A 23,477-nucleotide genomic window follows, 5' to 3' on the forward strand; every position below is an offset into this window, starting at 1 on the left:
AAGAAGAAAAATGAATGTTCAGCAGAACAGAATTTTACCTGTGTCAGAAGGTTGGAGTATGGACATATGTGATGCTGAGGCTGAAGAGAAGAATGACTACTGAACATTTGGAACCACGTAACACACGCACATTCATACACTTGTATGTACATGTATATGTGTGCATACCTGTATATATAACACACATATATCACATCTTCTTCCATTTCTGGAACAAGCAGCTTCATATGTTCTAGGAAATGATGATGTCAATACACAGGTGTTGTCAGAGTCATCTAGTGATAGCCAGGGGGAGAAGAGGAATGGTAGTTGATGACTCTCTGCTGAATAATACTGAAGCAACTCTACAGAACTGATAAAACAGAAAGGTATATTGACTTTCAGGGTATGTATCCAGGAAGTTGAAGACCAGTGCCCATTTCTGGTGAATCATGTGATGACAATGAGGTACCAACAGAAGTAACCTAGGAAGCATCGCTAAGGATTTTAAAGCATGGAGCAAAAATTGTCTTTATATTTTATATTTTAGTTGTTTCTATTTTGTCTGACTCTTCGTAAGCCTATTTGGGGTTTTCTTAGTGAGGAGACTGGAGTGGTTTGCCATTTCTTCCTCCAGCTTATTTTACAAATAAGGAAACTGAGGCAAACAGGGTTAAGTGACTTGCCCAGGGTCACACAATTAGTAGTTGTCTGAGGCTGGATTTGAAGTCAGGGAGAAGAGCCTTCCTTACTCCAAGCTAGGCACTCTATCTGCTGCATCACCTATGTACCCCAATTGTTTGTTTTTTTTTTTTACTTCTATCTATTAAAGGAAAGAGCTTCAGAAAAGAGAGGTAGATTTAGGAGATCAGCAGCTGACCAAGAACATGGTATCTTGAGAACATCATTTGGATTCAGGGATTACAGCTTAAAGTATAGGAATGAGAGGGTCCTTGACAGGAGATTGAGTGTGTTTAATACAAGTTTGTCTGAATATATTTCCTTGGAGAATTGCAAATCTGATCTAGAAGGCTTTTAACTTAAGAGAAAGGGGGTATCAACAAACTTCCCACTTAGATGTGATAAATCTGATCCTATGGAGAGTAGCTGGTACAACACAATAGGAAGACTTATCAAAGAGAGGACCAGCATGTACAGGAGAACAGTGTTTAAGAGGGCCCATAATAAAATTTATGTTCTCAAATATCTGTATGCTAACTATGCATAGTACAGTGAACTAGAGATCTTAATTCATGTAAGCAAATTCGTTGAAATATCATTGAAATGTTACAGAATGGGACCCATGTGTAGAATTTTGCAAAAGGTCTAGAAGGAACACAATAGATAAAAGGTGAGCTAGAACAGCATTTTACATTCGTATTCATATTAAAAAAGTATCATTATGTTGTAATTGTTATTAATCACATTTGGATTCCAAAATTATAAAATCACGTCTGGTTTCTGTTTTTCCTCCCATTGTTTTTGGTACTTTAGGAATGATAGAGAATATATAAGTTTAGGAAACAAGATCATTTCAAAAGTAAAGCACAGAGCTGCCCTCATGCAGAAGGTTTTTTTAAACATTAAATTTTATTTTTCATATTTAGGAGTAAGGTTTTCAGACTTCTTAAAGAAGTTGGTACATCTGAACCATGGTCTTCTGAATCCAAGGCAAAGGACCTTTCCTTTGCACCATGCCTCCTCCTGTGATTTTTTTATATTAGTAACTTCAGTAACCATAGCCAGTATGATATATATTTAATGAAATCTTGAAGCATAGTGTCTCAAGAAATTGTAGGAAGTTAGCGCTGTTTCCTTTGACCTGTATTAAAAAAAGAAGTCCACAGGTTCTTTGGTAAAAAACACAGGAAGGGTGTGTGTGTGTGTGTGTGTGTGTGTGTGTGTGTGTGTGTGTGTGTGGTTAAAAAAATTCTACCAAACAAAAGTCAGAATCAAAGGAAGTCTGCAAGCCTGGTGAGAGCTTTGATCTTTGAAAAAGACCAAATATAGTTGAGGAATAGAATCAAAGTAATCATTGCAGCATTTCAACATCTTCTGCCTTTTTCCCTTATACCTTCTTCCATCATATGATGACTATATATCCTTTCCATGGATCAAATTTTGGTTCAAACCTTTGCCTGCAGGGATGTTAATTATCACCAGGGGTCAGTGTGAGTCCGTTTTCGAAGTCAAGGCTTTTATTGGGTGCCCGTCCATTGCAGAGCTTGTGCTAAGCACTGTCCATGTCCCACAATTCCTCTTGGCTTTGTTACAGTTTGAAGTTTGAACATTAGTCTGTGGAGGTCACTGAGCTGATGAAATTGCAGTGGGACTCTGGGGCCCAGCCCAGTGATCCTTCCAGAAGGGCTCAGAGTCCTCTGCCAAATGCCATTCTCCCTGTACCCTGTTTTATTTGACTTCCGTGGCCCCCCAGCCTCTTAAAGAAGTTACTTTTGTGATCTCCTTGGCATTCTGCTGAGGACCATTGGCATCCGTCAGATGAATAATTATTTTCATTTACTGGAATTAAACTTATTATCTGATTTAGCTAAAGTTCAAGGTACAGAGCAGAAAGGTGAATAACTAGTCTTCCTTATTAACTTTAAATTAGTGGATCTCCAATGGGAACAATGCCAGGGTAGAGGTAGGAAAATCAGATAATTTTGCATTTCACTTAACATTTATATTGCTTGTAGGGATTCACTTTTAGAAGTTATTTGCCGCTTGGTGGCTGTTTTAGAGACCATCGTCATGAACCTTTAACTGATACACTAATTTACTTGTTCTCTGTGATGGCACTTTTAGAGATTCTCACAGGAGTTAGGAGCTTTTAATATGTTAAGTCAGTCTTCACACAAATCATTTCTGGAGCTACTGAAATCCAGCAAGAGTGAAGAAAATGTAGCCTAATGAAAACACTCTGGTTAGAGTCTGGAGAATTAGGTTTGAATACTGACTCCCATCACTTGCTAGCCATGTGACTGTAGAAGTCGGTTTATCTCTCTGAGCCTCAGTTTCTCATCTGTAGAATGTAGTATTTTCTGCATGACCTGCCTCAGAGGATGAAGGGATTATATAGATGTAGAAGAAATTTCAGAGGCCATCTAGTCTAGGAAAGCCCTTTGTAAACTATAAGATGTTACAGATGTGTGAGCAAATTATCTTTGTCTTTTCTTGTCTGTAGACAAAATGCCTATTATTGTAGACAAAAGGCTTATTCCTGGCCTTTAGCATGGTACCTCAGGGCCTCTAGCACAGTGCTTCAGCACCTAGCAGTGTGAAATTAAATTGACCATTGATTTTGTCTTTTTTTGGAATATTCTTGGAGTAGAAAGACAAGGAAAAAAATAGTGAAATGGCTTCTGTTGCTTCTTTTTTTAGTTTATTGGGGTTTCCATTCCGGATCTCAGTGTGATATGGTGGAAAGAGCATTAACTTAAGAGTCTGGTGATTTAGATTTAGTCTCATCCCTTCCACTAGCTAGCTGTGAGACCTTGGGCAAGTCATTTCCCTCTGTAGTTTTTCAGAATTGGAAGGCCATCTAGTCTTCTTCATTTCAGAATCACGGACTCTTTAGAGCTGGAAGGGACTTCTAAGGCCATCTACTCTGAGTTTCATGTTTTAGAAAACAAATAGAAAAGTGCCTTCAAACCCAAGATTCTATACATTTACTTTTGTTTTCTTACCTGTAAAATGAAAGGTTTGGATTGGTAGTGAAGAGGAACGATTTCTTGTTTCCCCAAAGTCTTGCAATCATCTGGAGCAAGGGGTGGTAGTGTCTGACAGAGTCCTGTGGAAGATGGAGGGAAACGTTGACAGCAAAGATCCCGAGCAGGGGAGAGGATCTTATTTCTCTCTTCACTCTTTCCTGCTGGGAAGTGCCCTAAGGAGAGCTGGCTGTGGTGAGGCTGAACTATAAAGATCTTGTAGATGAGGCTCTGTGATTCACTATTTGGGAACCCCTGGATGAGGTAATCTCCAAGGATCATGAATTTAAGAGGGATCACCTCATTTTTCACATGAGGAAACCACTGCGTAGGAAAGGGACTTGTCCAAAGTGACATAGTCCACAAGTGGAATCACCTTCTGAATCCCTGTGTGTGACTCTAGATCTAGTCTTCTTTTCACTGTGCCATGGTCTCTCCCTTTCACCCTTTCGATTCTGTGAATAGTGAGATGCTAGATACCATATTGCATATGGCCTCCCATCTCAGGTTGCGATTCAAGCTTCCTGTTTATATTTAGATGCTGTAAGAAGAGAAAGAGGAGTTTTATTGCTGCTGACCCACATTCACATTTAGGCTGGTTTTGATGAGTTAAGTGATTGGCTCTCCTTTAGTTCTATTTAGAGAGAAGCAGATACTCAGAAGGTACCGAGCATCAGATGATAGAAGAGATTTGAAATAATCCTGTTTTAGCACTCAAACACATTCTGGTTAAGTGGGCAGCTTGGTTTTGGTCAGAGATCTGTGGCATCAGCGACCACAGTGAGTCCTGTGGGGAACCCTATCATGAAGAGCACTGAAATATCTATAGTGAAGAAATTGTAAGAAGACAGACATTTTACATGGCATTCAGTATGATTTGGACAGCTGGGTGGCACAGTGGATGGAGTTCTTGGCCTGAAGTCAGGAAGACTCGTCTTCCTGAGTTCAGATCTGGCCTTGAACATTTACTACCTGAGTGACCCTGGGCAAGTCACTGAACCCTGTTTGCCTCAGTTTCTTCATCTGTAAAATGAGCTAGAGAAGGAAATGGCAAAACCAGTCCAGTATCTTTGCCAAGAAAACCCCAACTGAGGTCATGAGAAGTCAGGCACAACTGAAACGACTCAGCGACGTATGATTTAAAATCTGGATTGAGGTACAGGAGGGATTTGAATACTGTATCTTTAAGAAGTCCAGAGTTAGGCTTTTTAGGTCTGTGAGCTTCTTTTCAATAAACATGAGCACTGATGTTTGCTGTAGAGAACAGTGCTAGGTCCTGGGAGAAGATAGAAAGTTTAGGTAGCCTCATGGAACTTATAGTCTAATAGAGGGAGGAGGAGACAAACATAATAATCATGGAAAGAGAAGCTGCACTATAAGGACAAAACAAAGTAGATCTCCTTAGGAGGCTAAGAGGGCTTTACTTGAGGTCCCTCAAGTCAAGAAGTGTTTCATTAGGTTAAACATTCTTTAGAATAGACTTTAGAATGCTAGAATGAAGGAATTCCCTTTGAAGTTTGAAAGAAGGAAGTTTACTTTTAATAGAATGAAGTCTTATCTCACACAGTGGCAAATTTAAACATATTTATGGACCTTATTACCCATTCAGGTAGTCCAGGCTAAAAGTGTAGACAGGAATGAAACCAAATAAATTTAGAGATGGTGATTTTATATTGGGCTGTTGAGGGAAAAATTATATTGTGGAGGTATGCCTGCTCTTTGAGGTTAGATTCCTCTCCATGAAAGGCAGCCATGCTTTTCCATAATCTGACAATGTTGTATGTGTGAAAACTGAAAATAGAGTCATTGGAGAACTTTGAGGGACTAGTTTCAATAGAGTATGAGGAAGAGAATCCTGCTTGGAAAGGGTTGGAGGGAGAGTAACAGTTAGGAAATGAAAGCCTTGGGCATAGATAACTTTTTCAGAAAGTTTAACTTTGAAGGGGAGGAGACATGGCATGCCAGAGGGAAGATGAATTCAAAGGAAGTGTTTTTTAGGATTGAAGATTCATTTCGTAGAAGTGAGTACGTCTATAGGCAGAGGGCAGAGTGGCCAATGGTGAGTGAAAGATTGAACACTCAAGAGAGGGCATGATTGCTGGAGCAGGTTACTGAAGGCTGGGGAGGAATGAAATAAAAAACACAGGTTAGTGAGGAGTCACCTTATCTGGTTCATGCTGGAAGAGGGAGGTCCAGTTGGGTGATGCTGTGAGAAGTCATGAGGAATAGAGTGGTGGAACTGATCATTGGATCAGAGGCAGAAGAGACCTCAGAGTCAGACAGAAGTCAGATTTCGTAGTTTGAGAAAACTAGGGCCCAGAGAGGGTATGTGATTTGCCTGAGGTAACACAGTTAGAAAGTAGTAGCACCAGGACTTCAGTCCAGACCCTGGGACTATTGAGCCCTCGTTCCAGCGACCAGTCCCGTGCCTTCAGTCTTTACAGTGAAGCTGGATCCTCAGTTGTATGCTGCTTGTGTATGTATATGAGGAGAGCTGCAGTGGGAAGTGAGAAGGGATGGAAAAAAAAAGTTTGGATATATGCTATGAGAAATGAGGTAGGGAGTTGGTAAGGGTAGCATGTAAGGTTAACACGAGTGATAGCTAGAATTTGTGTAGTTCTTTGAGACTTGCCAAATACTTAACAAATATCTCATCTTATGCATATAATTCTGGGAGGTAAATGCTATTATCATACCCATTTTTCAGAAGAGCACTCTGAGGAGGTCAGAGGTTATGACTTGCCTGGAGTTTCACTGCTAGTAAGTGTCTAGGCCTGGATTTGAGCTCACATCTTCCCAACTCCAGGCCCAGAGCCGTATCCGTCGCACCCCTCAGCTACCTAGGTTGTCTATCAGTAGCAAGGAATTTGTAGAGGATGTAATTAGTTCAGTTTTGTGCCTTTGTCCATTGAGGGCTTGAGATAGAGAAGGTGGCACTGGAGTACCTGTCCTCTGACTCTCAGGGGTCTTGTGTGTTGGAATGGGGGAAATGGTGCTGCCAGTGAGTACTAACAGTGCCTGTCCCTTAAGGGCTCTTAGGAAGAGCAAATGAGGTTTTTGTATTTGCACACATAGAGCTCTTTGGAGCAGTAAAGTGTTGATTTTACTATTTTGTTCTTATATTCAAAATATGCATAGACCAGGCTTCCCAGCTGGTCATTTTTGATGCCCACCTTGGACTAAAGCAGCTTGCAGACTCCATACTCTTCCCTTCTTTGAAAATCAGGACATTTACCCTGTTCTAGTCTTGTGGCCCTGCTGTTCTTAATGCTCTTTTCAGGATTTACAGACATTCGTTTATTCCAGTTTTTTCAGGACCTGGGATGAAGCACTTGGTGACTTGAATTCATGAAGGACAGCTGGATGCTCTCTTACTGTCTCCCTATCAGTCAATCAACAAGTATTTATTAAGTCTGCCATTTGTCAGATGCTGTGATAGGCATAGGCAGAGACAAACAGGATTATTTATCTTTGTTGATCATAAGAGAGTCTTAGTAAGATAACATAAGGTCATATTGTATCTTCCTGTTTTACTCACACTTAAAACTGTCTCTGAGTATTAGTAAGAAGGCAGCTGATAAAAGAGATTAATTGGTAAGATGTAAAAGGTATATTCTTAAAGGGCTTTCTTGACACCATTTTACCCCCATTCCCCACTTTATGAAGGCAAAAACACTGCTAATGTCTTTTTCTAAATTGTTGGTAGTTGAGGGTATTATTCATGGTTGTCCTTCAGCCTGCCAAGGAGTCTTCTAGATTTTAGTGGGATCCAGTTGGAGATAACTTTGCCTTTCTGACAGTGTTGATCTTTAACATTTGAAAATATATAGCTCTGGTCAGAAAAGGGCTTGTGACCAGCTTGCTGCTGTGAAGTGAAAATCCTCTGGGACTGGTAGATTAGGTCTCTGCTTTTATTCTGAGACTACTAGCAAACCCAGGGGCTTGATGATTGTAGTCATCATTATACTTTATATGTGTATTTAGCACTTTACAGATTATACAGCACTTCCACATAATTAGTGTGTCTGATCCTTGTAACAAGCACTTCTGGGAGTAGTCTCAGCAGGAATGGCTGTCTGCATTTTACAGAGGAGGAAACTGAGGCTCATTAGAAATCACATAGTTGGTAAGTTCACACAGCTGAATCAGGAGGACGTCATGTCAGCAGATTTTACTGCTACGTGGTGGGCCAGATCTTCTGGGGTTAAGTGACTTGCCCAGAGGGGAAGCTTCTTTTATAGGGGAATTTATGTTGTTTTGAGGTTGTTGTACGGCCTTTGTTTCGAAGATGACCAATGACATCATGGGCTGATGTCTTGACTTGCATGTGAATTGAATTTAAGTGAGGCAGAGTCTTCAGCTTCACTCTCTCATCTGGAGTCATCAAAGGTCAGTGGCAGGACAGAAGTTAAGAAGACTGTCAGTGGCTTGGGATGCAGTGGGTGACTTTGGCATCTTTGATGTCTGACCAAGCTCTGAGCTCTCCACAGTGCTGGCTTCAGCCATCTTCATGGCCGTTGAAACAGATTGTTCTTATCTGCCCATTGTGCTGGGAGATGTCTTCATCTGCTTTGCGTAGACCTCCCCCTAACTCATTAGTGGGCTTGAGGTCTGGTAGTTACCATCAGCCCGGTTTAGCCTGTCTGCTGAAATGGTTTTGCCAGGGTGTGACTGCTGCGCATGCTACAGCTTCATCAGAGAAAGTCTGGAGAGTCAGGAGCAGAGGTGGAAGAGCAATGAGGGGGAGAATATGGCTGGCTTGAACACTTTTGTTAAAATGAAATTTCCAATAGATCTAAGGGGGAACCAAGTGAAATATCAGTTGAAGGGACTTGTGGGGAGAAGTGATCTCTCAGGGTAAGAGAACTGCTGTGGGTTGGTAGCTTGGAGAGTCAGGAGCAGAGCCCAGAGAGGAATGAAATGAAGAGTAAAATCTAAGAAATTAAGAATGAAATCTAAGGAAAACCTAAGGGATGAATTCAGGCAGAGTAGTGTTAAATATTGTAAAATGGCATAGTAGAAGGAAGACCAAATTTAGAAGTAAGAAGATCTGGATTCTGGGCCCACTTCTGCCACTAGTTTGGTGACTTAGGGCAAATCACTTCATGTCTTGAGCAGTCAGTTTCTTCATTTTTAAAAAAGTGAAAGTGTTACTTTAGATGATCTTTGTGATACCTTCCAGCTTAAATTCCGTGAAGTTATGAATCCCTTTTTATTTAGAATGGTAGATACATTGGAGTATTTTAGTTAATTAAAATAAAAAAAAATAGTAATAGTTGATATTTATGTAGGACTTTTATGGGTTACAAAGTGCTTTCCATATATTATTTCTTTAGTGTAGGTATTGTTATCTCCATTTTATAGATGAGGAATCTGAGGCTCTGATAAGTTAAGTAATTCCACCAGATATTAAGTGTCAGGACCGAGATTTTGAATTGATATATTCTGATTTAAGATTGAGAGCTTTATGGGGGCAGCTAGGTGGCGCAGTGAATTGAGCACCGGCCCTGAAGTCAGGAGGACCTGAGTTCAAATGTGACCTCAGACCAATCACTTGACACTTAACTAGCTGTGTGACCCTGGGCAAGTCGCTTAACCCCAATTGCCTAAAAAAAAAATATTGAGAGCTTTAACATTTTGCTGATCATGTCGTAACTACTGATTGTCACCTAAGATTCCAGTTGTAGATAACATTAATTAGCTAATTAATTTATTCTTCATGCATTTTATATCACTGACGTTTCAAAAGACACGTCTTGGTACTCATTCTGGACATTAATCATCATATAGGACTTTAGAGCCCTAAAAATAAGCTTTGGCTAAAGAGAATATTTATTTTGTTGGGTGTGACAGCAGTGTTCAGGATGACAGCTTCTTAATAAAGAAACAAAAGATGCACATTTTCAGATATTATGTAATAATCCTGATTAAATCCAAGTTCATCTGGCTACTTCTTCCTGGTTATGCATCTTAATAAGCAATAGTTAACAGCTGAGACCATTTCTTTTGCATCTGTTTCTCTTCTGAATCTCTTAGGTCTTTGCTTTTAGAATTGGTATAAACAGTTTAAAATCATATTATTGAACTACTAGAAGGTAAAGAGATTGGACAAAATCATTGTTGCTGTTTTATTATACTAAGGATGTTTGTTGTTTTTAACTAAATGGCCGACATTATCTTGTTTCCTTATCCCTTTGTCATAAAAGTAAAGTTCAGATTATAAAATTAGTAATAATGCATAATGATTTATGAACCATTTCTCCTATAATAACCCAATGGGGATGGTATTTAAAGTATATTATTCCCATGTTTCAGATGGAGAAACCTGGATTCACTAAGTTGAAATGACTTTCTGTCAATCATAACAACTAGTAAATGGCAGACACCAAGACTTGAATCAGATCTTGTGACTCCTAGCTTAATACTTTTTCTACAACAACATTTAGCTTCTTCCAGTTATGCTTCATGTATGTATGCACATATCTCTTTCTTTGTGTTGCATAACAGAGATGTATTTTTTTGGGGGAGCTTTAGCTTTCTGGTTATTCAGATTCTGCATAAGTGAGATTTAGGAAGCTGTACTGGTTTAATTATATTTGTTTTCTTCAGGAGCTAAGTCCTAATGGTAATTTTATTTTTCCTTATTTTAAAATTTGGACCTCATAAAAGGAAAAAAAGACATTTTTTTTGTTTTTCTCCAGGAGCAATATACCACATTATTTTCTTTTCTTTTTTTTGCTTTTGTTTTAGTGTGGTGTTTAGCTACTTCTTCAGTCATAGTCTTTGGCATTTTTCTTTCTGTGAGATATAGGTCTCTCCACCCTGTTTTCAACTGAAGATGCCTGGGGGGCAGGGATGCTTCTTCTTTCAGGTCTGTTTGTGCAGTCGAGACTGGTCCCTGGTTGCTGAGACTGACTTAGATGGGAGCATGCAGAGATATTCTTGTAATGGATCTTCATATAGACATATTAGCCTACTTGTCTTAGAAGTTGTTTATCTCTGTTCATCTTGGGTTTTAGTTTATCTGGATAATTTTGCTTCATGGACAAATAGGTACCACGGGGTAAGTGAAAGAGTTCTGGACTTAGAGTCAAGAAATCTAGGTAGTATTCTTGGTCCTTCTGGGTTTGAGACATCTGTCTATCCTTGGGTCCTAGGACCTGTTGGTGGTGACAACACAGTGGTCACTTGAATTGAAGTGCAGTGAATTCACATTAAACCAGCTGTGTGGCTTTGAGTAAGTCACCTTACCTTTCTGGGTGTTTATGTCCTTTGAGGCCATCAAAGGAAATTATATATACACGTGTAAATGTACATATGCACGTGTATACACACAAACACACACAGAGGCACTGGAGACAGTGTCTACTGGCAGAAAAAGGCCTAAAGCACCCTCCAGTTTGAGCTCTTGGGGTACTTGTGATTACAAGAGACAACTGGTGCTGCAGTAAATCCAGAGCACCAGGCCTTGAGTCAGCAAGACTTGAGTTCATATCCCTGCCTGTTTGACCGCGGGCAAGTCACTTGACCTCTGTCTGCTTCAGTTTCCTCATCTGTAGAATGGGGATAATAATAGCACTTCCCTCCCATGGTTATTGTGAGGATCAAATGAGATAATAATTGTAAAGCATCAAGCACAATGCCTGACACACAGTATGTGCTGTAGAAATGTTAACTACATAACTAACATTCTTATTAAGACTGTTACGGATGAAATGGCCCCTCCCAGGCCTGTGGTAAAAAGGAGAACTGAGATCCTTCCAGAGCCAAGGAGTGTTCCTGTTCTCTCAGAGGAGGGAGGAGTTTGTGCCCTGTGTTCCCCATCCTCTTCAGAGATTTTTCATTTTTTGTATTTGGTATGTATTTTCAAAAGAAACCAGTTTTTGTAAGAGATTGTTCAGGCAAATTGACTATTAGCATCTCAGCAGAGTCACAGGGCAGAATGGTGATTTAAACCTTTGAAGATTGTGCTTTTACAAATAAGATTGAACGGTAGCCTCGGTAGGAACCTATATACTCAGTTAACTTGTATAGATTATATATTAATTAATATTTGTATATATTTTGAATGGATGTATATAAATGTTGTTTTCTCTGAATGTATTGTAAGGTCCTTGAGTGTAGGGATTGATTTACTTTTGCTTTTATAGCTCTAGCATCTAAGATAGTACTTAGGGAGAGCTTAATAAATGCTTAGTGATTGATTGATTGATTAATTGAAGATTTGGGGGTGCTGGGGCAGCTAGGTGGCGCAGTGGATAGAGCACTGGCCTTGGATTCAGGAGGGCCTGAGTACAAATCCAGCCTCAGACACATAACACTTACTAGCAGTGTGACCCTGGGCAAGTCACTTAACCCTATTGCCTATCCTAAAAAAAAAAAAGATTTGGGGGTGCTGAGTTGTCCTTTTGCTAGTAATTCTTTTGAGTTCCATTTCATATATCTGAAATATTTTTGGATTTATCTAGAAAATACTTTTAAAGCATTTAGAGTCATGGTCATTTCTATTTGATTTGAAAGACTGAAGCTGAATGTTCATTTTTCCTGTTATTTTCTTATTCTTCTGTCTGAATGATATTGTCATGAATTAACAGATTCATACAGTTATCAACCTGTGTCTTGAAGGCAGTTAATTCACCAAACTTCATGGAAGCGTTAATATGTTAAGATACTCTTTCTCCATTAAGCTTGTGGGACTTGTTTTTCCTTTTGTTTTTTTCCTGTGTTTCTTTCCTTCCAGGAAGCCTTAGGTGGGAGCCTCAGTCGGAGAGCTCTTCCCTCTGCCAGTTCACAAGACAGAGGACACTGAATTTTCCTACTGTCTGCGACATAGTTACTAATAAGTCTTCCACAAACACCATCTTAATTCAATTTTGTGACTTTCTTCATTTCAGGTCTTTGTTTAGAGAAGTTGCCAATTTCCTCTTCCGCTAGTAATCTTCATGTAGACCGGGAGCAAGATATCATTACCTGCTATGAGAAGGCAGGGGACATTGCCCTCCTTTACCTCCAGGAGATAGAAAGGGTGAGTGAGAACATTTTGTACATCCGACATTGTTATTAGGTGTTGTATGTCTCTGACTGCAGTATTTTACCTCTCTTTCCTTTATTCTTCCGTCCGTGAGATGGTGACAGGGATAATTGTTGGTTGCAGGTGAAGTGGAGAGAACACTGGACATGGAATCAGAAGGCGGCCTTGATTTTAGTTGTGGTTCAGACCCTTAGCAGCTGCTGACCTTTTGGAAATAAACTTAACATCTTGGATCTTCGTTTTTCTCCTGTGCAAAATTAAGATGTCATATAAGTGCAAGAGCTCTTAATGGGATCTGTGAACTTATCTTTTTAAAAAAAAAATTTTGATAATTGTATTTCAGTATAATTGGTTTTCTTTAAAAACATGCTTCTGAGAAGGGGCAGGTCCATGATTCCTGAAAGAGGAAGAGCCTCTGGGTTAGTGGGTCTTCGACAGCCTTCAGTTCTTCATGAGGTTATGCTTGGACTGGCCCCGAGATAGAGTGGGGAGCTTAGTTTGCACTTAGTTTGTGCCACTCCTTTGTTGTCTTTTGAGCAGCCCAGTGACACAGTCTGTAGAATCCCGGACTTGGAGCCAGGAAAGCCTGAATTCAAATCCTGCCTCAGATACTACCTTTGATCCTGGGCAAGTCCCTTACCCTCTCAGCTTCAGTGTAAAATAGGGATCATGTTCTAGCACCTGTCTCCCAAGGGGCTTGTGAGGATTAAATGAGATAACACGTGCGAAGTGTTTTGCAAATCTTTTAAGTACTACATATATGCTAGTTATTGTTGTTCCTATCATTAATGGAGTAGTGAGGAAGGACCAGAATCTTGTATGCTTCATTGTCTTATCAACTTTAGTTTCCTAGTTCATACCTACAGTGCGTGGTCCTCAGATTTGGAACACATGCATAAAATTCCTTTTTGAGGGCTGAAACAGGATGGATGGTAAATCTAGGAAAGTGACCATATGAAGGATTGAGGACAAAATCACACCTTATAAATATCAGTATAGTGATTTTTGACCTAGCCATGCTGGGAAAGGTTGTGTTCTATCTCATAATTTGTCTAAATGTCACCTGGGAATGTATGAATGTATTTGTCTTTCTTACCAAAGTGTTATCTTATTGGAAGACTGTTGTGAGAAGGGAAAAACCATAGTGTTTGAAATTGTTGTATTATCATAGAGAAATTGCGAAGACACCTAACACATTTTCTCACATTTATTTTTAACTTGTCCATTTCTTCTATTAATTAATGTCTGTTGCTTAGGCCTTAGTAATGGATACTACCTCTCCCTCTTCCCACAGCTCACCTCCAACCTAGTGATTTTTAATGTTTTTGCCACCTAAATGTATCGGTATTTGGGGACCCTTACTTCCCAGCTTTTCTCTCCAAACTTTTGCCTTATGAGTTGCATAATTGTGTAGCTGCCGTCTCCTAATCTGAGTGGATAGTTTCATCAATTGTATACCTTTTTAATGACTTGGGAATTGGCATTGCACAGTGTCATTCATGTGGGCCTTGTAGCTGAACTATCTTTAAGAATGTATGGAACTGAGACTTTTTTCATGGGAAATGAGTTTCAAGGTGCCAATTCCTTATTACTTCAGTACCTTAATAATATAATTGGTGTAAGACAAGAAAAGTGAGAGAAACAGAATCTGAAAAAGGCGAAAAAAAAAAGCATGTTAAGTCAAATGCTGCTTAAGAATGTTCACCAATCAGATACATTATTTAAGCAAAACGTAAAAATTTTCTGTTCTTATATTTGCAATTCTGGCCATATTCATTAGTAGTTTATGCATTTTTACTTACTCGTTGAGGTGAATTCAGAAATCCTTTCCTGCCTGTTCTTATCTATGGAACATCTGTCTCCAGGAAGATTAAGCATATTACTGGTTGGTGTTGGCTTCTAACTGCATTCACAGGAAGAAAAAGAGATGGGTTTGGGGAAAATATTAAAGACAGTTTACAGTGTCAAAGACGGTGGATGAATATTCTGTAGTTTTCTATACCCTCCTATTGGATATCTTCAGATAAACCACCAGACTTAGTTTTACAAAGGGCAGACATTCCCCAGGAAGAATAGATGAGAAAAGGATTGTCCTTAACACTTTTTAAAGTGTAGCTTTTATTACGTCTTTCTGTATGCTTCAGGGTCTCCATTTGTATAGGGGGAGTAACAATGCTTGACCCTCATTTCAGTTTGATACAGCAAACATTTATCCAGTACCTCCTATGGATTAGACATTGCCAGGTAAGCACCAGGGATAGAAAAGCAAAAATAAAACATGACTTCATTAGACTGTATTGAGAGTAAATGCGAGTTGTTTTTAAGAGTCCTGATATGAAAGTTTATATTATTGAGGTTTAGATATCTGTAAACTTTTTTCTGGAGGAGGGGAAGGAGCTGATCTTTTAAAGGGAAGAAAAGATTTCTGTGTAAATGCTGCATTTTTCTCTATAATTGAATATAATAAATCAGGTAGTATACAATTTGTTATGACAAATTTATAACCTTGATTAATTTATACTCAGAGGTGACATTATGCCAAAAGTAAATAAAGTTGTCATCCTGAGAGAAATTTCTACTGGTGTATTTCTATTAATAAAGATGATTTCATACTTATATATCTACTCATGGATCTTGCTTTTAGCAAATGAAATCATCCTGTCTTTGGCTTCTGTGAACATCAGTTAATAAGTCAGTTATGACTTCCTTCAGCATGATTTGTACCAGAGATAGAAACTTTAATTTCTGCTAACAATTTATTTCTTTGCTCTCTATTTTAGGGGGAAAAGGTTAATATTCAATATGTAGGACTTTTGTACCCTTTGTCTTTGCTGTTTTTGGTATCTGGGATCTGGAGATGAAACATCAGGTACAAATTATTGCAGTATTAAACCTGAAAACCATTCCCAGTTATCCAAGAAAAAGAGCACCCAGTAGCTACCAGATCTGCAGATTTCTCCCCTCCGTTTGGTACTTACTGTGTGTTCACTTGACATTTATCTTAGAGCAGAAGTTCTTAACCTTTTTTGTCTAATGGTCCCCTTTGGCAGTGTTGTGACAGCCTGCCCCTTCTCAGAATTATGTTTTTAATTGTATAAAGTAAAATACATAGGGTTATAAAGGAAGCCAATTATGTTTAAATACAGTTATGAAAACATTAGAGCAAATGAGTTCAATTACCCCTCCTTCCCCTACCCCCCACCCCCTGTTAGGAACCTGTCTTCCCTTTAGTCCAATGACCTGGTTCCTTAGATGAGAAAAATAAAACCCTGAGAGATTGTGACTTGAAAAAGGTCACCCAGAGTTGCTAAGGGTCAGGGCATGACTAAAAGCACTGAAGACAGAGGATTACCGAGTAAACCAACTATGTATTAAAATACAATTATCAAAATGCTAAAGGACAAACAGAGTTCACAGGCTCCAGTTTAAGAACTCCTGTCTTGGTAGTGAAATATGTTGGAGGATTTAGAAGTTGGTTTAGATGTAAGGTCGCCTTGTAATCTGAGTTCAGAACCAAGAGAATATATAGAAAGGTCTCATGAAAGGGCTGGGTGACCATTGAAGGCCTATTTGTCGTCTTAATGTTCTAAAATACTGGAGCATGAAAAAAAGGCTTCTCATACTTTCACCTAGAGTGCTCCCTCTCTTTTATTCTAGCCAAAGTGGTATGTAAAAAAAAGCTTGCAGTTTCATGGAAAACTCTTTTGAATCAATGCTTCCTTTTTTTAAAAAGTTTTTTTTATTCTGAATTCTTTTTGAAATTATTTATCTTCTTATTTATTATTTTTCTTTATTTATTTACTTGTCTTTAGTGAGTCAATTGGGGTTAAGTGACTTGCCCAGAGAGTCACACAGCTAGTAAATGTTATGTGTCCAAGGTCGGATTTGAACTTAGGTCCTCCTGACTCAAGGGCTCTATCCACTGCGCCACCTAGGTGCCCCTTAATTCTGAATTTAACAAACCAAATAAAATGAGTATTATCATGTACAAAGTAGATTAAGAAGAAGGTTCAATGTGAAACTGCAAGTCTCTATTACATACAGGTCACTTTTCGTTTTCCTTTTTCCTGTAATAAATTCAGTGTGTAACTTTAAGAGCTATCTGGTCTATTTGTATTTCCTTTTAACCTTCTTCTGTTTTCTTCTTTGCATTATAAAAATAACGTCCATAACCCTATTTTCTTTCTTTTTGAAGGCACCTCTATAAATACCTGTCCTCTACCTTTTCTCCTTCCCCCAGTTGGGGGGGGGGCGGCATGCGGTACATTCCTTGTAACATATGTGTGTGTGTGTGTGTGTGTGTGTGTGTATATATAAAAATAAAATATATATGTACACATGCATATACATATATACACATAGATGTATACATAAACATTTACACACACACACATATATATAAAATACACATATATATACACACATATATAGTGTTTATGGTGCCTCTTGTCTCTTCCCTCTCTAATTTATTCTTTTTAAAATTTTTTTGGTGAGGCAGTTGGGGTTAAGTGACTTGCCCAGAGTCATATAGCCAGTAAGTGTTATGTGTCTGAGGTCAAATATGAACTCAGGTCCTCCTGCTAGGGCTGGTGCTCTATCCACTCTGCCACCTAGCTCTCTCCCCACCCCCCCCATTTATTTTTTAAACAAAAAAATGTTTCTGCAAAAATCATTTTTCTTTTTTCTTTTTTTCTTTTAAAAATGATTTTCTAATGCTTAGGTCATACAGTAAAGGACTATTAATTCAGAAGAAGAATGGACTTTAGGGATATCTAGTCCAGCCCTTTTTTTTAACTGCTGAGGACAGTGAGGCCCAGAAAGGTAAAGTAACATAGCTAGTAAGTTAGCAGAAGCAGGATTTGAATCCTATTCTCTGGCTCCAAATCCAGTGCTCTTTTACCTATATCACATTATCATTTCCAAGTTCAAAAACCTTCAAAGGGCTTGTTGTTTCTTACAGGGTAAAATAAAAACATCCTTAGTGTGACATTCAGGGCCTTTTACACTCTTGGCCTCCTCCTAACTTTCCAGTCAGATATCATATTAGAAGGTTTTCCATACTCTATCCTCCAGCCAGACCAGATTACTAGCCCTTTCCCAGCTTCATCCTGTCCTTTCCTGCTTCCATATGGGCTGCTCTCCCAAGCCAGTAATAGTCTCTAAGATTCTCTGACTGATGAAATTCTTCTCTTCCCTTGAGTATCAGTTCAGGCTCACTTGTTCATGAAATTTTGTCAACAAACTCTCCCCACCAACTTTAAGGGGATCTTGTCAGTATTACTTTCTGTCTTGTAGCATACTTAGTCATTTACCTCCCATCTTTCATATTAGATTGAAAGCTGTATATTTCTGTCACCTAGCACAGAGTACCTAGGTGCTTAATAAATTTTTTAATTTGAGTTTAATCAGATTTTTAAAATTGACCTAATCAAATCTGTTTCCATGTTCTCAGGAAAGCTAGCTTCCTTCCTCCCCTTCCCCTCCCCTCCCCTTTCCTCCCTTTCCCTCCTCCTTTCTTTCTTTCTTTCTTTCTTTCTTTCTTTCTTTTTCTTTCTTTCTTTCTTTTTCTTTCTTTCTTTCTTCCTTCCTTCCTTCCTTCCTTCCTTCCTTCCTTCCTTCCTTCCTTCCTTCCTTCCTTCCTTCCTTCCTTCCTTCCTTCCTTCCTTCCTTCCTTCCTTCCTTCCTTTCTTTCTTTCTTTCTTTCTTCCTTCCTTCCTTCCTTCCTTTCTGTCTCTCTCCTTCCCTTCCATCCTCCATTTGTCCCTTCTTCCCTCCTTTTCTCCTTTCCAATAAAAGCCATTGGTTAAAAAAGTGACCCTCTGTGACCCTGTTGTTCTTTCCCATGGGGCTGTTCCACTTCAGTTACTCTTCCTCAAGACCATCTTCCTCTCTACTTCTGTAATTCACACTAAGCCCCACTTCTGTGTCAGACTTATTGGGCTTCACATTATGTGGGTGAGTTTTGTTTGTGCTCCTGGCTTAGAGAAGCCTTCTTACTTTGCTTCGTATTACTGGTGGGCAGCCTTGAATCTGGATGTGTGCATTTACTTTTTTATCTTGAACTAGATTTTTAAACATTTGGTAGTTTTGCAGAGTGAGGAAATGGATTTATAGAATATGCCTAATTCCTTTACTTATTTTCTCTCCCTCCAGGTACTTATTACCAATATTCAAAATAGAAGTCCTAAGCCTGGCCCTACACTCCATGATCAGGAACTAGGTTTTTTCCTAGAAACAGGACTACAGAGAGCTCATGTCCTTTACTTCAAAAACGGGTAAGATTTTTGTTCCTTCTTAGCTCTGCTCCTTCCAGTGGATAAAAATAGGAAACCCTGCTCTGCTGCCTTTAGATTAGTTTCTGTACTAAGTAAGCTATTTAAAATATGAGCTAGAATGGAAAGATTTGTGGCAGCTCTGTAAAAATCAGAGAAAAAGAATCCAGCTCATTATTCCTTGTTGGCCCTGGCTCTGCCCGTACTAGATGTGTGGCACTAGAGGATGGGAACAGGGTGCCTTTTAGGGAGTCAGGGGTGGCAAGGGTGCAGAATTGTAGCACAGTTAAGGCCCCCAATCATTTGAAGAAAGAAGGGAACCTTTCTTGGGAACCTTTTCCCTTGGCATGTGGAGCTCCTCGCTTCATACACTGGTACTGCAGTGTGGTATTCAGGCTCTACCTGGCCTCAGGGGGTTTTCACAAAGTTTGAAGTGTAGACTATAAATGAAACGAGGAGTCCCACATGTACATGTTAGGTATTGCCAGTATCTCTTAAAGTCATTACTTTACAGCTTAAGTGTGTAATGATTGTAATATTGCTGATTATCTAAAGCAGAGGTGTCAGACTTGCTGGCCTTGCCTCTTGGGTCCAGCAAAACTCCCGAATGCTGTAGCACCAGATTAAAATGCAGTTGGGAATATTTAACACAATATATCTAAATGCAATATAACATAGATAATGTAACTCATAGTTTTCTAAGTCAGCACATGGCCCCAGTTATCTGCTTCTGTTTGAGTTTGACACCACTGTTCCAAAGCATTTGGTTTAAGTGGTTCATGTTGTGCCAAAAGTCATATGATAAATGTCATAATCTTTTTTCCAAATCTTTCCCATTGTTGCCAATTTTAACAATGTGCTGCAGAATAGATGTACATGAAGATCAACAGTATGTATCTGGACATTCTTGGTTAAGTCACCTCTAGTCCCTCTTAGGCTTTGCATGGGATGTCCTTTGTAGCTCCTATAGATTTCCTTTAGTATATAATAAAGTGTGCTTTGTAAGGCAGAAAGGACATAAATCCCTGTCCTCACAAAATGAACAAAGGTATTCATCCTTCTCTTCATTTTTAAGAGCTTCAAAACTTGGGGCACAGTTTGCAGAAACAAGGATTTTATTTGTGTGGATGGCCCAGAGCCAGCATGTTTTCTCTTTCTGGAGTGGGAGAGCAGGTGGCTGCTGTTTTCCAAATAAAGATAAATCATTGGCTAGGCATGTTGGCACATGCCTGTGGTCCTCACTACCAGGGAGGCAAGGCTGGAGGTTCTCTTGTGCTCAGGAATCCTGAGCTGCCCTGGGCCATGCTGATTGAATGTCCCCTCTGAGTTTGGCATTAATTTGTTGAGTCCCTGAGATCAGGGGGTCATCAGATTGTCTGAGCAAGGAGTGAGCTGGCCCTGGTTGGAAAAGAATTGTGTCAGAGCTCCTGTGCCGATCAGTAGTGAGATTGGGCGTGTGAATCTCCTTTGCACTTCCAACCTGGGCAAGATAGGGAGACCTAGGTTTTATTTTTTATTTTATTTTTTTTTGTAATAAAGATAACTCTCTAGTGTGCGGAAAGTAAGTCTGTTATTACGGATTGGGTTTGAGAGCATCTAGTAAGCAAACTTGAGATAAAAGCTCCAAGATTTGAAACTGTTGGCTTTGGCATGAAAATGCTTCCTGAGTTTGAGCTCATCTGCAATAGATTGAGATAGAGAAATGCATGTCTTTTGAGCCCAGTATTATATTCTAGCTTATTTGCTATTATAAATAGTGGGTAGGGGAAAATGGAACACATTGCTCTTATTCCATTTTTCTACTTTCTCAAATTAAAAGGCTTTTTCACAAAAAACCTCCCAACACCCCCTTCTTCTTCTTTTCTTCAACTCTGACAAACCATAAGCAATGTTAAGGAAATGACAAGCTTCTAAAGGAAGGGCTTCATTCATTTGGGTCTTAGATATGTTATCATCTCCAGAAATTCAGTGATTGAGGTTGGGAAATATGAGAACAGGGGAAGAGGAAGCAAAAATGTCCCAGATTTTAGTCTATTTCCTTGACATGCTGACTGTATGTGTCAGCTACATATTTTAGAAGAATAGAGTTTTGCTGTTAATAGACCAGTAAATTATAGATTAAGTTTAACTTCATGATGTCTCTTCTTCCTCACTCATACCGCACAACTCATTAACATGATATTAAGGAAATTTAGTCCTTTTAAAGGGCTTAAATTTTTTTCCCTACTATTGTTCAACAACACTTAATGTTCGATTTTGAATTCCAGCTGCTTTATAATAGTGATGTGTTTGCTTCTGCAGAAGTGACAAGAGAGTTTTGACCATTGAGTTTAGGTTTAATATCGCAAAACAGGCGAGAGACAGCAGTCCTTCAGCTTGGTCTTTTTGATCTGCCTTTATATAAGTGGTTTTGAAAGTGTCTTAAAAGCCATGCATGGCAGAAATTTGTCATCATAGTCTTAGAATGAGTGTCTCCACATTGGCATGAATGAGCTGAGTGTGGGCTCCAGCGAGGCCCAGTTTGGAGGGGTTTTCAGTTTGGTTATCAAGCATTACCAACAGGTCAGTATTCAAAATGCTGAAAGCATTGCTGTGGTAGCAATCCGACTAAATGGCTTTAATATTTAGAGTTGATATTGCTAATAAGATGAAGGGTTTTCACTGCAGAGTTCCTGTTTACATTATCCTGCTTTCCTCTTTGCCTCACTCCCACATCATCTTTATGTCCTCTGAATTGGCTGATATTTTATTTTTGGAGGTACAAAAAAGCTTTCAGTTCCTCTGTGTTCCTGGAGTGAAGGGAGACAGATGGGGGTTTTGGTTGATTTTTTTTTCTTGTGGAAAATGTAGCAACATGAGTTTAACAAATAAAAGATTGAGAGTTATGGAGGACACCTTATCCTTGAGAAATATTTCTTCTAGCTTCATGGGTGTCATTGCCAGCATTCACTGAACTTATAGTAATTGATTTTTTCCCTTATTACCTCTTATCTTCTCTCAAAGTGATTGCCAAATAGATGAGCTTGGGATTTATCTATTTATTGAGTGGGCCCCAAAATACTACTGTAACTCTGTTAATGCAGGGAAACCTTAATCATTCCATAGTACCCTATTTGGAAAGTATGTTAAAAATTTATCTTGTTCATCCTTCCTCTTTCAAAATTCAGTTCAATTTTTCAAACATTCATTACATACCTAACATATGCAGGACACTGGGGAATATAGAGAAAATTTGCTGGTCTTTGCCTTTAAGATGTTACTGTTTATAAGGCATATATGATAAATGTAAAGGAGAGACTCAGAATTTGAGGGGTGAGATCAAGGAATTTATAAGTACCTTGGATATCATTTAATTCAGTTCATGTTTATTATCCAGTCCAAACCTGCTTTTTGGTAATTTGGAAGTCCCTGTGAGCTGAAGTGAGTTGTCGAGGTCACACAGGTAGTTAATGGCAGACCTGGGACTCCTTTTAGTTGGGGGCTTTGGGAAAGAATCCATTAAAGAAACATTACTTGAGCTCAGCCTTGAAGGAAAGTCATGATCTCAAAAGTTGGGGGTGAGGAAAGAAGGAAATATGTTTCAGGTACTGGGAGTGGATGGAATGTAATAAGGTGTAGGAAGGCAAAACTAGATCAGAGAATAGCTAATTGAGAGCATGAAGAAGCATAGAATGAAATGTGGCTGGAATGGTAGCTTGAAGTCATGGTGAGCCTTGACATCTAGGCTAAGGAGTTTGTGTTGTATCCTTTAGGCAGTGGGTGAAGAGGGAAGGTGAGAAGTTTCTCAAAGTGGCTAACCCTAAACCATACAAAAGAACTATCATTTTTCCCCCCTTCAGATTCATAAGGAGATTCCATAGCTTATGTTATCATTAACATAATCAGCATCATAAAGCTCTGTCTGTCTAGCCTATCCGCCTATATCTTAGCTAAATCATGCTACAAGAGAGGTCAGTTTCTTCATTTACTGTCTTCATTGGAAGGAGAGAACAGTTGGTTGCAATAAATATTTGTGGAATTAAATCTAAGTGTTATCCTTTCTGTCCCAAGCTTCTTTTTTGTATGACTGGTTTTGGAGTATATACCCATCTGCTCATCTTCTAGCTGCAGTTGGCAAGAAATTTGGAGGAAGCTATGAATTCCTGGCGTTCAAGACCTTTCACATTTGGGCTCTAAGCTGCCTTTCTAACTTTATTTCAGTCTACTCCCCTTAATGCATTATGCGTTCTAGCAAAATTAGGCTAGTCATTATGCTTCAAACATTCTGACTCTGCCTCTAACCAGCTTTGTTTCCTTAAACAAGTCATTTAATTTATCAAGGCCTCATTTCCTTCACCTTTATAATGAGGTTCAGACTAGATCATCTCTGAGGCCTGACATTTAGTGGTTCTGTGATGTCCCGTACTTTTTCTTCTTCATGGCATTTCTTACCTCAGGAATACCTACATATATCTCCATCTGTTAATATCCCATCATGCTCACTCAGCT

The 23,477-nt window shown here is 39.1% G+C and overlaps 1 protein-coding gene across 11 annotated transcripts in view; it reads left to right on the forward strand.

The window, feature by feature from the left end:
- TTC7B (tetratricopeptide repeat domain 7B) overlaps positions 1-23,477 on the forward strand; it is a 318,583-nt gene that overhangs the window by 52,812 nt on the left and 242,294 nt on the right. For 8 of the 11 annotated variants that reach the window (XM_021000269.2, XM_078151432.1, XM_078151433.1 and 5 more), the window contains 2 exons: positions 12,581-12,711; positions 18,871-18,992. The exons of 1 other annotated variant lie outside the window; for it this stretch is intronic. In XM_021000269.2, the coding sequence (XP_020855928.1) occupies positions 12,581-12,711; positions 18,871-18,992 (253 nt within the window). Of the gene's footprint in view, positions 1-12,580; positions 12,712-18,581; positions 18,673-18,870; positions 18,993-23,477 lie in introns of those variants that run through there. 2 more of the 11 variants (XM_078151434.1, XM_078151436.1) reach the window with 2 other exon arrangements.

The sequence above is a fragment of the Phascolarctos cinereus genome, unplaced genomic scaffold, assembly GCF_003287225.1.
Source record: "Phascolarctos cinereus isolate Bilbo 61053 unplaced genomic scaffold, phaCin_HiC Scaffold_3;HRSCAF=262, whole genome shotgun sequence".
Taxonomy (NCBI): domain Eukaryota; kingdom Metazoa; phylum Chordata; class Mammalia; order Diprotodontia; family Phascolarctidae; genus Phascolarctos; species Phascolarctos cinereus.